The sequence below is a fragment of the Glycine max genome, chromosome 13, assembly GCF_000004515.6.
Source record: "Glycine max cultivar Williams 82 chromosome 13, Glycine_max_v4.0, whole genome shotgun sequence".
Lineage (NCBI taxonomy): Eukaryota > Viridiplantae > Streptophyta > Magnoliopsida > Fabales > Fabaceae > Glycine > Glycine max.
The window spans coordinates 32,947,575-32,964,569 of NC_038249.2; the positions used below are offsets into that span (position 1 = coordinate 32,947,575).

A 16,995-nucleotide genomic window follows, 5' to 3' on the forward strand; every position below is an offset into this window, starting at 1 on the left:
CCTAAAGTACATTGGAACTGAAAAACTCATTGTAATCCTATGCAACATACTTAATAGAAAGACAACCAAAACAATTGAGGCAAAGGTACCCAAGTGATTGCATCAGATTGAGCTTTAAAAGCCTGTTGGACAGAGGTGTATGCATTTTGCTCAATGTTATGGATTTTTGTTTCCATGTCATTCTGCATCCGAGGATATTGGACATAGCCTACAATTGCAGATCTTCCATTTTCGCTAGACATTGATGGGAAGGAGGAAGATCATCATTTGTTCATGTGGTTGTTTCAGATTATGGAAATTAATTGAAAGCAACCTTTTGAAATGTTCACTCACATAATTTCCACATCTAAAATGTTCAGTCATCATTCTATGAGATTTATCTTTATCAAAGAAAATTTAGGACAGTCGAACAGATCACTATCATGGTTTGTACTCAACATTGTGCACAATAATTATGCCTATGTGATTGATATCTTCTGTTGCATAATAATAATAATAATAATAATAATAATAATAAAATAAGAAAGGAAGGACATAGATATTTGATTATTTATGGTATTCCCCTACTTCTAATGCTTGAAGAAAACAAACTTGAGAATATGCTCATTCCAGTTTTGGGTAATATATGTTGTTTTTTTCATTATGAATGACATGTTTTGGGTTTGTTGCTATTTTCTTGACTCTTTCTCAATTCGAACAGATTTAGAATTAAAGTTATAAGAAAATTACCAAATCAGCCTTGACTGTGTTGAAATCTTTTAAGTGAATAGTCAAGACCACAATGTATGCATAATATAAAAATTAGGATTAGCATAAAGGAGAGGTCAAATGAAGTTATTCAAGTCACTTACTCAACACTTGCATAATGTTGTAACCATATATGATATGTATGTGTGTGTATGTTAAATAGCAAAGAATCAACAGTACATTATGAAACAATTCCTAACCTGAAGTTAACTTAGCAATTTGATAAAGAATAGCAAAATCCTAATTCCCAGATTAGTGTCCAAACTCATTGTAGTCATTATCCATTCAAACACCTTCTCCAACATACAAAGAAGCAACAATTATTGTCAATATTGAGTCAACATCTCATACGTAAAGTTGACAAAGTTGCAGTTTCAGGCAACAAAGTTTAAACTTACAACAATAGCAGTAGTAGCCAAACGATTTCATCTTTTAAACTCTAACACGTAAAAAATGAGTTAAATAAATGGGACTTACCAAAGCTCCAGAATCCTCTGATTGTGCTTCTAGAAAGATGATCTTTGATTTCCCATTTAAACTCTCACGTCATAACCACAACCGAGGAAAAAATTAGAATGATGAAAAAAAACCAACACAAAGATGAAAAAAGATGTTAAACACTGAAACCCAGCCTAAAACCCTAACCAAATAAAAAAAAATAGGATGAGATAAGAAGAGAAATGAGAAAGCGTTGAGTCACTTCACGGAGAGAGCGAGAAGGAAGTGTAAAAGAAAAAGTGGGAGATGATTTTGGTCGGAGATGATGTGGCTCAGCGGTAGTGGTACGATAGTGTTGTTTGTTAGTAGTCGGAGGTTGGTCACAGTGGAGAGTTGGTGGTTATAGTTGTGCAGTAGTTTTTATGGGAGATTGTAGTGGCTGGGTGACGTTGGTACAGAAAGGTGAGTAAAAGAAGGGTGTGAGTAAGAGAAAGATAAAAAGACTAAAAAAACAAAAAAAAAATGACACGTGTCAACAATTAAGGATGTCGATTTTGAACATTTCCACATACTACTCCTTTACATTAGATATATTAGATTAATGAGATATGGAATTACGATTATCAAACTTGGGCTTGCTCGACCAATTTGAAATTCTTGCTACCATCCTGGCAAATTGTCAATTGAATCATATGTTGTTTTTTTTGACAAAATGATTGTAGCCAGTTGAAGGCTTCTACACTAGCCAAAATTCTTTTATACCCAACATTTTTTCATTAATTCCTAGTTTACCCTTTTTCATTCTTCTTATTCGTTCGTTCCTTTTTTGCTTTCTTGTTACTCCATTCACTGGTTTGTTGGAGGCTTAGGTCGTTGTTCTATTGTGACTGGTTTTGTCGACATGCATTGTCATGGTGGTTGGTTACCTGCTGCATTGAGGTCGTGATTATCATCATGGTGGGTGTTGTGGTGGAAACGATGGAGGAAAGATAAGTTTTTTACATCTAATGCGACGAATCCATATACAAATTGGTAATTCATAAGAAACATCCGTATGGTTCATACAAATTAATAATCCATATTATGCATACGAATTGTCAATTCGTATTGTCCATACGGAGTCCAAAAAATAAAAACTTATCGTTGACAACACAACACTATTCATGACGACAGAGAAGAGAAGACTCACGGAGGAGAAACCATGTACACAAAGAAGCCGCAATTCAAAACACACCACGAGAGGATGACTGGACAAAAGTTTCGCATAAGAGAAGGAGGAGAGGAACATATGCACAAAAAATGCAAATAAATAGTACACTTGGATGGTGTATTTGAGCTTTTAGGTAAAGGGCAGAATTGATATTTCACTTATTTTACGGGTGTAGAAGAAAATTGAATAGTGCAAAAAGAATATTCCTTAAATATCCCCTGGCTGAAATACTTAAATGAGATATGCACCATCTTTTAGGCTTTTGCATTTATGGCCACGTTATCTTTAGGATGAAATTGAAAACGTTATTCTCCACTGGGTCTCGTGTTAATTGCGTAAAATCCAATAAAGATTTTTTGAGAATTGGTCACTTACTCATCCTCTATGAATAACAAAAAGCATTTTCTAAGAATTATTCTTTATGTTGTAAAAGATTTTATTCCTAATCCTATGAACAAAAAATATATTTTTAGAAGAGGTAAAATCTATTTTAGTAGAGTAATCTCTATTAGTGTTTGACTATCTGTTAAAAAATTCTGATACACACTAAAGTAAAAATAATATTTTATTTAATATTATATATTGATAATTTTACTTTATATTTAATTTTTTTATTCTTTTCAAATATATTTAATTTTAACGATCGATGAATCTTTATATATATATATATATATATAATTATTAATTTAAACATTATTAAAAAAGTTATGGTAAGCTGTGTTAGGGTTTCTGAGAAGAAAGAGTCTAATCGAGTTTTTCTGAGACCAGGGTTGCAACACAAAAAAAATGAGGGAAGACTGTTGGAAAAAAGTGAAATCACGAAGGGGTTATATAACTTATAAAAATAAGTGCTTGAAATCCATTAAGAAAAAATCCTGAGATCAGATGAGTTAAAGAGACTAGATATTTATATGTCTAAGAATTTATCTAATATTTCGGTAGATGGTATGAGAAAATTTATTTAACATTCAAGCTCTCATTCATTGTTAGTTTTTCTAAAGTGGCATGATAAAATACACAAATCTCGAGAGTTTTAATTGATTTAAAAGGTCTAAGAGTTTGTTTTACATCAAGATCAAATTTTCACTGTAGATGCATTTTAATATAAAAATTATATGTAAAGCTAATTTAGATACACATTTTTATTGCATTTAACAATTTAAAATTAATTTTATCCAATTTTAAAACAAACATCTCTTACTAATAAATAAAAAAACATCTCTTAAACAGACACAATGAAAATAAATGGTAAGTTCTTTAGTAACTAGAAAACGACAATATTGATGCCATGCGTATAAAAATTTGTATGAATGACAAAAGAACTCAACAATAATACCTAATTTGTTTGTAATTAAATGTGAGTTTTGATATATCAAAATTTTGAATGGTAAAGCAAGTAAACCCGTTTGTCGTGGCCACACATCATAAAATTCAAAGAACATAAAAAGAAATTTCATAGAAGCGACTCATTACATTGATTAATATGAAAAGATGATGATACAACAAAGAACTATACAAGAAATTACGCACTAAAATAGTGTGTAAAACAGTGGTTCGTTTAAATCATTTGAAACAAATGGCAATGGGATGCCAATACCAAATACTTGTGACAATCTACGCAATTCCGCATACCTCCCTCTTTCCTTTTACAATTAGAACTATCACTAGCTATCACCATTGGATGGATTCAATACCAAGTCACTTTGTTTCCACTTTCTAAGCTCAACCTTCCCACTAGGCTTCCCATTAGTCATCTTTGTTATGTGGTCTTTTTCAATAGTTAACCTACTTGGGTTTGTATTGTAAAATAAATAAATTTATAAAGAATGAATTTATGAGTTTAAAGCACCAACATAATAACACTTATCAAAAACATGATCAAGAAGATGAGACTCAAAAGTTAAGTCTTCTTTTGTTTGATCACATCCTCTAATTCTAAAGTTTTCAATGAGACAAATCCTAGAGAATAATTAATAACAAGACGACAAAATAAATTTAACCTTGTTATTTGTTAATCTTATGCACCTCTCATTATGGACCTAATATTAATGTTTAGGACCACACTAATTTCCCACCGTGATTAGAATTAGGTATCAAAAACTCGTAAACAATTCATCACACTATTAGTAGGCTTAAAATATTATTAAATGGATCACAATATTAGCTCATTTTTTGTAAAATAAAATATTACAATTAATTGTAACTCACAAGAATATATGAGAAAATTCTAACATGTATTGCAATGCATGAAGTGTAAAAAATTTAAAACCTTAGTTCATGATATAAACATGAATAAATCATTTAGGAAGCATAAGCGTACACAAAAACATACCTCTTATAACTATTGTTCATCAAACTCTATACAATATGTTTTCTCACAAGTAAAAGTATAAAGTATATCAATGTTTATGGATAAAGATATATCTTTTAGTTTTTGCTTTTTCTAAATGTATATGAATCAATAGAACATCACATGTTTTAAATAGGCAAGACAATAAATCTCTTCTTAAAATCCAAAATATAATTGTTGCTTTATTATTTGACTTTTCCATCAAAAGTCAATAATACAAAATAAAAAACTATAACATCTACTTTAATTTTGTTTAGGAGCCACATAAGGATTATATGCTAACATGAAAATGTACTTGAATGACTTGAAATGGAGACAAATTGAACTACAAACGAATGTGTTGTCCAAATATGAATTAGAAAATGGAAAAAGCAAAATGACTGAGTAATGAATAGCATTGTTGCTTAGTACTTTTGTATCTATCTTTGGTTTCTTATACTGTAACTTATTCTTTGCCATTGATAATGGTTCCATACACAAGATTTTCTTCTTACGTTTCTTTCATGGAAGATAGGTCTTCAAAAACAACTTGTTCCCTTTCTTCATCATCTTCAAGAAGCGCCGCCACTTTCTCCATGACATCAAGCACTGATTTCAAATCTTCTTTGATAATCTTGTGCCCATCACTGATCACTCAGAAGCTGGACAACTCTCCACATCTGAGATATATGATACCATATCAGCATTTTGATTGGCAAGGCAAACCCGTTTGATGTTACCACACATCATTTAGCTCAAAGAACGTGAAAAGGAGTGTCATATATAGAAGCAACTCATTTTATTGATTAATATGGTAAGATGATTATACAAGAGAGTTACATGTCTTTACAAGAGTGTATTAAAAGCTATACCAACTAACTAACTTATAATATGATATTCCATGGGTTATTAATACACTTACATTTAATGAGGTTGCTAAACCATTTAATGAATTTCTCATTTTATGTGACATCTTAATTATAATTATCTTTTGAGAATATTTATTTGATGTTAAGGAAAAAATAATACTCACTCAAAAACTAAAGTAGGCAGGCATACCTTAAATCATCATTATCTAAACTTTGAGCTCAGATTCATTCTACTGATTCTAGCTAGATTTATTTTAACCATTCTCTAGCTAAGATTTGATCAACTGTTTAAATTCGTGTTTTGTATAGGAATTAATCTTGATATTTGGCCAGGTATTGTGTCTTTTTTATAAAGATTTTCTGTGCGTCATAATTGTCATGATTTTTAGTTTCTTATGACCACATCTTGATTTTTGTTGATGTATCATATATGTATGCGAAGATAAAGAGACTAACCGCATAAACCGCACTTTTTTATTCTCTTTGATCTCCACAAAGGTTTAATATGTGATTTCTTCTTTTAATTAAGAATTATTCTTGGAGAAACTATGACGAATTTGCATTTCAACCCTTTAACTGAGACTAACTAAGCTAATGGTTGGGCTAAGTCCATTCCCAATATTTATTTAGATTTATGTACTAGTACGTAGGAGTATAAAGACAGAAAATATAGAGGCTGGCAATCTTTTTAGCGAGGTAAAATTAATCTTAAGTTTATAGTTATATTCTAATGATCTAGTAATGAGATAGTAGTATTACAATATCAAAATATACAAGGTATATATTTCCTCTAAATATGCTAGAATTCAACATAAAAAAGGATGACTTGATTCCTAAGAATCCATATGTCTAACATGCAAGGTAACAAATAACTAGAAAGAGTCACCCCTACTCCTACACGAGACAAATACAAGCCTCCAAGTATGACAAAATGAAAGAATGTGGTGGACTATCACGGGCCATTAAAAGTAAACCATATCACAATGTAAAGACCCGAAAGCGAAATCCCTTTACTCCAATGACTTTATATGTGTGTCACAATCATTTTCTTCCCTGACTTTTTAAAATGACTTTTACACTACTTTCCAATCTACCTTCAAAATAATACCAAGTAGCCCAAGCCATCATTAAACTTTTTCCCGCACGAAACTTCCTCTCTTACTATCTATATAGTGTCATAATTTGCTGCTAACGTTTTATATATGCATGTGTTTTCTGTGAAGAGAGAAGGAATTGTCCAAATGGATAATGCCAAAGAATTATTCCAATGATTTTTAGGCGTTGGTTGATGGGTCTTTTTCTGCATTCTCTATATTAGAGATACATAAAATTAGTGTAAGCTGTGGAAAAGTATTGAAGTGGTCTTTTATTGGAAGGATAATGACCGTATATTTTTAATAAAGCCAGAGAGCATCAATGCGCAATTCCTATTTTCCACATAGTTCAGAATCTAATTTCACTGTTATGATACATTTGTGACACTTTGAATGGGTTAAATTAAGAGTAGATTGTTACTGATAGAGAATGAAATTTTTGTAAGACTCGTCCACGTTTATTAAAAGAAAAACAAATGTAAATTTCACTCAGTTTGTAAACTTTTGTAAATTAAGTTCCATTTGTTAAGCTGGTGTTTTAATTAAACTAATTTTCTGATACTTGAAACGTCAGTTTAAATATAAGAATAATGTTAGTAATAATATGTAAATGTAAGCAAATGCATTATCCATGTATATAAGCTAAATATATAGAATCAATGCCAATGCTTAAGTTTGGCAACATTTCTCCCCCAAAATATCCAACAAGTAAAATTATCAATTATATAAAAACATAATAATAATAGACCATTTAAAGAAAATATCTGAAAAATGATGTAACAACATGAAGAACGTTGTCTTCGTTGCAATATTGGCTACCTAATTATTATGTGGTTAAAATATTGTTTGAACCCTGACCAACATCGTCGTCTTCGATTCAAGCTCTGGAGTTGTACATCTATCACATTTTTAACAAAAGAAAAAATTAAACATAAAAAAAGCAAAAAAAAAAAAATTGGAAAAAGGTCTGAATCACATTTATTTCAGTGCTAAAAAGAAATGTGTCTAGGCACGTTGTAATACTAATAGCAACTAACATAATACGGTGCGTCTTCGCACGTTTATGCTGAACTTTATTTATATTTTTAAATTATTTTTGTATATATTAACTAAAATAATCTATTACTATATTATTATACATGTTTTAAAATAACATATATTCTAAGTTTTAAATAATTAATCTAAATATAATTCAAAAAATTAAATAATATTAATGTAACATCTAACACATCTTTAAGTAATTTTTATGTGATTTATTATGCATATAATAATGTTTACGTCAGTCTCTTGTTATTGCTACTTTAGAATAAGAAGAATCTTTTTTACAAATTTAGAATGTCATGGAGATTTGGATAGTATTTTATTTGTGTATTATTTTTTATCAAATATATATCAACCACGTTGATACAAATGATAACAGCTTATATGACTTAACTAAATATTTTAGGATTTAAGATTTAAATTATATTGAGAAGGGAATAGATATCTTGTATGCACCCACTGGTCCCAACAAGTATTAATTACTATTTCTAATGAAATTACCTTGTACTAATATCATAGTAAAAAAAATCACAATAGTAATGAGATCAAGAATAAAATAAACAAAAGGAACAAAAAGACATAATTAAAAAAAACTTTAACTACTAAGTAAAATAAATATCATGTTGATAAAAAAATTGAGATTAAAAATAATAGATCATATTATTCATCGGGTTGGTTCAAATAAGAAAAAAAAAAGATAAACTTGAAAAGCAAAATGGTTATAATTGGTTTGATTTAGATTTAGGATGAAGTCATATCCAAACCGATAATATTTAATTTATTTAGCTTAGTTTGGGTTTTGAAATTTTTTATTTTCTATATACAAATCAATTAAATTCGATTAAAATCAGACTAACTTAGTTTAAATCATTAGGTTATGATAAAAAAATATTATACTTTTTTTGTATTTTTTGTCTCTAATTATTGCCTATTTTATTAAAAAACACATTTTATATTAGAGAAGGTATTTTTTTATTTAATGACTAAATATTTTATTTATTTAATACTCAATTATTTTCATAATTAATATTATATATCTCATTAATTTCTTTACTCAAAATATGATAAAAAAGGTATACAATAAATAGGATAAAATCACTACAAAATCAAAAATAGAATCTATAATGTTGCTCACTCAATAAAATGGCAGGGATTTTTTTGTCTTCTTCTAAAAAAAATAAAGTCACGTAATGTTTCAGAGCGTGTGAGAAAGTATATATATGTATTGGTAAGAAAATATATTTCAAAATAATATATAATAAAAAATGATCAAGTATAAATTTGTGGTTGAATAATAAAATATATTAAGTAAATCAGTTATAATATAATTTTTAAAATATATAGATTTTATATAAAGAAAAAAATAAAAAAAGCAGAAAAAAAAAACGTAAAAAAGAAAGAAAGAAAAAATATAAAAAAAGAAAGAAAGAAAAACAAAAAAAAATGAAAAGAAGAAAGAAAAAAAAAGTAAAACATGAAAAGTAAAAAAAAAAAAAAAGAGTGAAAGAAAGAGTGCTAAAAGTAGACTGAAAAAGAAAACTAACTACATGCTTGTGCCCGGGTTATTTTTCTTATACAGAAATAGATTAAAGGTTATTTTCAATAAGATATTTTAATTAATTTATATTTTTTTATTTGTTGAATAATTTATTTATCTATTTAGTAAATAATTTTTTTTAATAATTTTTTATATTTTTTAGACGTTACTTAAACTAACATTTTTTAAAACACTACTTTATAATTTTTTTATATTTTTTTTCTTTTTTATGATTAATATATTTATCAAATTTTTTACTTATTTTTTTAAAATAAATTGTATTTTTATTATTTTATAATCATTATACATTTTTCAATTACTTCAACAAATAATTTTATCGAACACTTATAATTTAATAAGCTTTCTTTTCAACTTTTAACTAACATTTTCTAGCTAGATTTTTAAGACAAGCTGAGGGTTTGAAGGTTTGAAGCTTTTAAACTAGCTAAAAAATGTCAAATAACATAAATGATATATTTAAATTTCTTTATTTGACATACTCAGATTTTGGATGTATTCATTAGAAATATCTGAGTCTTAGTGTCTTAATGTATCTTTTCATTTTGTTTCCTACTCCTTTTACAAGCCTAAAGTAGTAGCTTAATTTTCACACGACCTCGCACTTAGCACGGGCTTTTGCACTAAGTGCGCATTTGGGCTTCTTCGTAAGTCTTCTTCGCGCTAAGCGAACTGTCCCAATCTTTAACTTTTCTTCAAGGTTTTTTTCTTCCAGTTTTTTGCATCAATTTTCTTGTAAAACACTTGAAATCTTCTTCTTTTAACTTATGCTGATAAAAAATTACAAAGATATTAATTTCTTCATTATTTTATTAAAAACAACAGTAAAGTGAATAAATTGTAATCATTCTTAGACAAGACTGACTATCAAATTAAATCAAATTTTAGAGTTATCACACATGGTGGTCAAATGACTTTTAATGAAAATTTATGTTTAAAATACTCTCATCTTCTTCCTCTTAACTTCATAAAAGATATGACATCATTTTTAACCTGAAAATATTTTAACACTCTTCCTTATTTTTCTTTTTTTCTCTAATTAGACGTGAACTCATCATGTTAATACGCATGTGTTAACACCCTTCCTTTTTTTTCTTCTTTTTTTAGTTCAATTTTTTTGTGCGTGTTGGATCATTTGGTTGCTCTGTTTTTGCTGGATGTATTCCCAACCATGTCTATTGATTGAATATGGTCATTTGTTCAAATTTTAGTGTTTTCTCTTGTGTTTGTTTTTTTAACTTCTTTTTTTAAAATATTTATTTTTTATGGTTAGGTGTTTGATATAATATCTCAATCAAGAGTTATATCTTCTTCAAGTATTGGCAACAATAAAATAAAAGTAAGATAGTAAAGGAAAAACTATTATTGCCTTAAGAAAAGTTCATTCACAAGGTCAATTGCTAATTTGTTATTAAGTATTTAACAAAAAACGTTAGAGGCAAATTCATTTCCTCACATATTTCAATTGACGTTAGTTAACAATGTCAATAGATGGAGGGTAAAAGTAATATAAAAAAAAGGAAGAATATCATGTATAATTTGAGAAAAAAAAAATACAGAAGATGCGAGTGTAACAAAAATGTTAAGATAATTTTATTTACTTATGTGTTTTAATTGACCTTAGTTAATGACATTTATAAAAGATGGATAAAAGTAATATATAAAAAAAGATATTGTTGTAATTTGAAAAAAAAATAGAAGAACTACAAATATAATTTACTTTTTTATTTTATTTTTTTGTTGTTGATTTGAATATCTCATTAGAATAATTTTTTTAAAACGGAATTATAGAACAATTTCTTCACTACCAAATTTTTACTTGCCATTTGATTACCCTCCATTTGATTAATTATAGTTGAATCATTAATATATGGGGAGACAATAAATTCTGTGATTTTATTTCTTCTTTCACAAGTACAATTCAGAGAGGTCAAACCTATATTATAATCAATACCCCACGTTTTAGCAAATTTAATCCAAGACACTCATTCACACCCGTTACCTTTAATTTGTGAAACTATATGATGCTTTAAAATAATGAAGGATTCACTTAACGAGAGACCAGACCAGACTCATCGTATGCAATATGCGCATTAATTATATTTTTTAATACTAGTTAAAGAAATTTAAAAAGAATTTTTTTTTCATTAGAAATCATATAAAGTGCATATAAAAATGATGAGAAAGTACATGTTTGTGCATCTAAATAAAATACTCGTCTTCTAAAAAAAATAAAGCACTCCTCTTTTTTTGTTTTTTTCTTCTGAAGTCACGGAGCTAAATGCCCAGAAGAAAAATAAATACTCCTCTCTTGCTTCCTTAATCAGTGACTTTAATTTATCCGTTAAAATATAATTAAAAGTGAACAATAAACGGATAAGCGACAATAAAGTTGACATTGTATCTAGACATAATTTACACATTTATACGTCTTCCACTTAATTTCGTTTTTGGTATACCTCTTCCACTCAATTTTAATGTTAATTTTTATGTGCACATAAAAATAAATTATATACTATAAGATAAAAAAAAGAAGTTATAAGCCTTCTATTTTGTCCTCATATTATTATTCTATTAAGACTCTAATATTGTCATGATAGGGAATAGGCGACAACTAATTATGATTTGTGCCTATCCTTTTCCTGTACTCATAATTAAAAAGCCATGTTACCACGTTGATTTCCCTTGCAAGAGCCTAGCCAAGTATTTATTATAAATCCAAATTTTATATTTAAACGAGATAAATACCAACATGTATCATCAACACACTAGTTAAAGAGTAATAGTAAAATATTTTTATTAAAATGCAAATAATTACGTTTCTTTTTTATAAATTTTAAAGACATTCTTATATAATTTTCAATAAAATAATTTTTCTTTTAATATTTTAACCAATATCATAACTAGTGTCTCAAGTCACTGATTAGTAGGACTCATAATTTAGATTAAATACTTCTCCCATTTCTATACAAAAATTCCATTCACTTTTTATCCTCATCAACAAGTGATAAAATTTATTACGATAAAATGTACTACTGTAACTAACATGTTTCCTTTTTTTTTTTCTATTCTCCCCCCTCCCCACCTGCCCCTTTTTTTCACTGGCCTTCTCCTAAGATTGTTCAAAGATTTCATTTTAATGACGAAACATGTCGACCACATGACAGTTGAAGTTTGAACTTCTTCAAAAAAATCAAAATTCTCTCTTGAATTTATAAATCTATCCAGATTATATATATAAATATAAAACACAGAAGACGGTGCACTGCGCACACCTTTGAATATCGCCCGCAGAAGCAAGCGAGTCTTCAGGAAATCAAAGAGAACTACATACATACATAACCAACATTTAAATTTATAAAGCGTATAGTATATATGAAAATCAATAAATTAATTTTATTTCATTCTATTCCATTTCTAATCTTCAAATGTTCCCTTTTACAATCAACGAGACTCCAAAAACGATCTCAAGCTACCCCGATTAATCAATCAATTAAATAACAAAGCAAGAAAATGAAGAAATGGAGACAATTTTTTTTTTTTAATTTTCCATTTTTTGTATCTTCCATTGTACGAAACTGTTGTCATGCTTCCAGAAACCCAGTTAACCTGAGGATCGAATTCCTGACCTGACTCAAATCGCGTCCCTTCAACGTTCTCCCATTCCCCGTGCACACCGAAAACGCCATTTTTGCGGCCACCCTTCTCTTCACGATCTCGTGCGGCGGCGTCATCTCCTCCTCCTCCGCCTCCTCCTCGGGGGAGCCCCACCGCCGCCGCCCCTCCCTCTCCGGTATGCTCACCGGCATCGAATTCGCCGCCGTCCGTCGACAATTCTCCCTCTCCTTCCGCTGCGGCTGCGGCGCCATCTCTACTACCCAGTCGTGGACGGCGCGGTGGTCGGGAAAGACAACCTCAGATTCCGTGAACTCCTCAGCCATTCGGTTAGGTTAAGGTTAAGGTTAAGGGTTTCTATTATTATTGTGTTGTTGGTGTTGGGGTTAACTAAGGTTTGGGAATGAAACAGTAAGGGGTTGGGGTTTTACTTATAAAGAACAGGAAAGGGATCGTGAGAAGCGTAGATGACGTCATCGTTCATTGAGTTTCTTCTTCATGAGTCGGCTTGTGAACAAAATCAGCTCCTGAGTGGGTCCCACTTTTTTTGCATTTCCTTTTCTTGTAATTAACTTGTAGCTTCTCTCTCTGGTTAATCGCAATTTTAAATTTCATGCCACTGGCCTTATCTTAATAATTACACATGGCTTGTTGCTGCTGAATTCAATTTGAGTTTTGTGTCTCTACGTCTTCTCCCTTCACCCTTCCGAATCTAATCTAATGAATTCTTTACATTATTGAGGCCCATTAAAAAACATCAAGCTGGAACACATCTTATTGGTCAACCGATTAAGTAAGGCTTCTTGCTTTTTAAATGTTATGCACATGATTTTAATGATTGAATTAAGGTAAATAATTCTTTGTTTACGCCTAGCTACTCCGTCTTCGTTTTTCTAAAGACAATGAATTCTTCTCTTTTACTATGGTTATTATTAGTATATTAATTATGGATACATACTAACAGATTCGTGAATCGTGAACGGTATGCTACCTACACATCATCTCGTTTACGTAGTGTCATCATTATTAATTATTAGTTAACTAATGAAATGAAGATCAAGGCATGGAAGGGTGATTCACTTACGTATTTGTTAAAGTTGTTATCTAACCGGCGGAGAGTTCAGAATTTTAACGTACCGTGTCAAACGATATTAGATAGTATTCTTAAAAGGTGCTGCTACGAGACAAAGAAGATGAAGCTTTGGCTATATACTAATAATTTTCCAAATATGACAACAGATTTGGTCCATTTGGACAAATACAGAAACAAAATTCCTTAATCCAATCTCTTAATATTAAAATAAGAAAATGCAAAATATATTTACTTTTTAACAAATAAATATATTTATTTATAATTTAAAATGAGTTTAATAAATCATGGCCATCTCTTATGTATTATACATGTATGCAATTACCTAAAATAATAAATACGATTTTTTTATAATTATAAGATAATAAATATTTTTGCAATTTATTTTATATATGTATTGAATTTTTTTTATAATAATATTTTACGTACTTTTCATTTTTTTAATCACGTTACAACTCGCATAAAAAATGTTGTACATAATTTATGAAGTTTAATTTTAGTGTAAAAAAAAATCATACGGGGTTAACCAATTTAAAAGATCTTATATAATTTTAAAATAATTATTAAAAAAATCAATAATACTATATAAAAAAAATTGGTAGTATATTCAATTCTATTAAATTCATTTTTATATGCTGCTATGATATTTCCCCAATTATTTCAAAAACATCAAAGTTAGATTCCTTTACTAATATTTATACATCTTATTACATTATCTTACAAGTACTATAACTAAAGAATATTAAATGAAAAAATATTAAAAGGTCATTCGAATAGTTGCACCTGTAAAAGGTAAACTAAGAAAATAGTACAAGCTTTTTTGGATTTCTCTTTTAATTGTTAAAAAGAGTACGTGCTTTAATTTTATTTTATCTTTACTGTAAATGGTCGATAACAATCTTAAGAAAACAGTGCAGATGTGGTCCCTAGCATTCATCAATTTAATTATTTCAGTCCTCATTTATTTTAAAAAAAATTGTCAGTCACTCATTTCCCTCCATCAGAAAGAAGAAAAATAGACATCGCATTTACTCACCATGTTTTGAATGTGCATTCATTTACGTTTTATAAGTAAAAATGAATTAATGGTCCTAAGATCTCTGTTTTTATTATTTTCTTTTTAAATGTTGACAAATCTTTTAGTCCTTTCCCCCCGTTTCCTGAAAGTGCATTTACAAGCAACAGTCAATACTATGTTCTGCTTCGGATATATATGGTTTATGTAAATATAATGATGTCATTTTTGTTTTAGTATAATGACTTTCTATTCTTGACTTAATGAAATCATGTCACTACTTGGTATCAGAAAATAGTAACAGTGTCTTAAGGTATAGAATTATAGATTATAGAATAGTCTATAGAACTATATATATAAAAAAGAGTATATGCACGCATCCACGAGCACACCTTATGTTATGCTTATGCCCGAGTCTCCGTTGAGATCGATATGCAGCCTTTGGCAGGGACACTTGAGTTGATAATTGAAAAGATTTTTACAATCAAGTTGTAATAAAAGAGAAATAGTTAACGATGACAATTTTAAAATCATGATACGATCGAGGGATAAGATAAAAAGGAATACAATTTATGATTTAATTTTATACACGTGTAATGCACAGTAAACTTGTATATTCATTCAATTAGGTATAACTAAATAATCACTGAAAATCAATTTGACTTTCACAAGACATGATTGCTTAATTATTTTTTAGCGATTTTATTAAATAATGATCTTTTTACCATAATTTATTAAAGAATTTAATAGCCATAGATTGATAATGTAAAATAATATAATTATAAATCAAAATTAGTATAATTTTTAAATTAATTATTATAAAGTTAAAAAACTTATCATATACAATAACTTATAATTAAATAATAATATAAACTATTTAATATTATTATTGCATAATTTTTTCTTCTTCTCTTTATTAGAATAAAACTCTAACATTTATAACCAATTGCTCAATCAAGAGTATGGCCAATTAAGGTTTTTAGTGGATAAAGTCAATCACATATTACAAGTTTATATTTGACCGATGGGGTATCAATAATCTTCCCGATAATTTTTTATATTGGATTTGAAATGTTCAAAAACATTTTAAATAAACGCATAAGTGAACTTGGGGGAAGGAACAGCTTCCACATTGAAGTCAACCTAAAACTTCGTTAGGAAGTGGCAATAAAAAATAAAAATAAAAAGTCCTTCATTAGTTGATATTTACGTGTAGAATATGGTTTTCTTATGAATAACTAAGTAATAAAAACATTCTATCAAAGACAAAACTATAAAAGTAAAATATAAAGTGTCAAAAATAATACCTACCAATTGTGTTTTTATTATTTTACCCCTTAATCTCTGTCAGACAAAAGACAACCAGACTCCATGTTAAAGCCTCTTCACACTCAAGGTTGTAAGGTTATGTATTATTAAAAAATACAAAATATATTTCGGAAATCTTAAAATGATCGTTACACCATAATCAGATAAGTTCTCCTAAAAATATTAAATCAGTCAATTAAAATCTACCCTTATGTATAACCTATTCTTGGAATAAAAAAATATATTACACTTTACTACTCTTAAATGTACTTAAACTATGTTTCCTTTCTTCAAGACATACCCTATTTTCTTTTGCACATTTTATAACTAATAGTATCAATATGAATGTTATATTATTATTACAGTAAAATATTATCTTTTTAGTTTATATCTATTTTTTTAATCATCATAGTTAGAACTTTTAATTTTTTGATGAGACTCGACATATTATTATACATTTTTATTCTTTTGGATTGTTTATGAAATTAATCATTAATATAAGACTTATTCATATTAAAACTCTTCCTCCTTCTCCATTTTTCGGATATATATTATGTGAGATTCTACCTCAGTTCTTCTTCCACATAAGTCTGTCCTAAATGAGTTATATCCATTGAATTTTTTTAAACTATAGGTCTACTTTGGAAAATAAAAAAAAAACAAATAAAAGTGAGAAAACTACCA

General features: G+C 28.5%; 1 protein-coding gene across 1 annotated transcript; it reads right to left on the reverse strand.

Annotated features, from left to right (window-relative positions):
• Positions 1–12,673: 12,673 nt before the first annotated feature.
• LOC100804206 (uncharacterized) lies at positions 12,674–13,316 on the reverse strand. Its single transcript, XM_003542914.5, has one exon. The coding sequence runs from the start codon at positions 13,222–13,224 to the stop codon at positions 12,868–12,870; it is 357 nt and encodes a 118-aa protein (XP_003542962.1). The 5' UTR covers positions 13,225–13,316; the 3' UTR covers positions 12,674–12,867.
• Between the last annotated feature and the right edge of the window lie 3,679 nt (positions 13,317–16,995).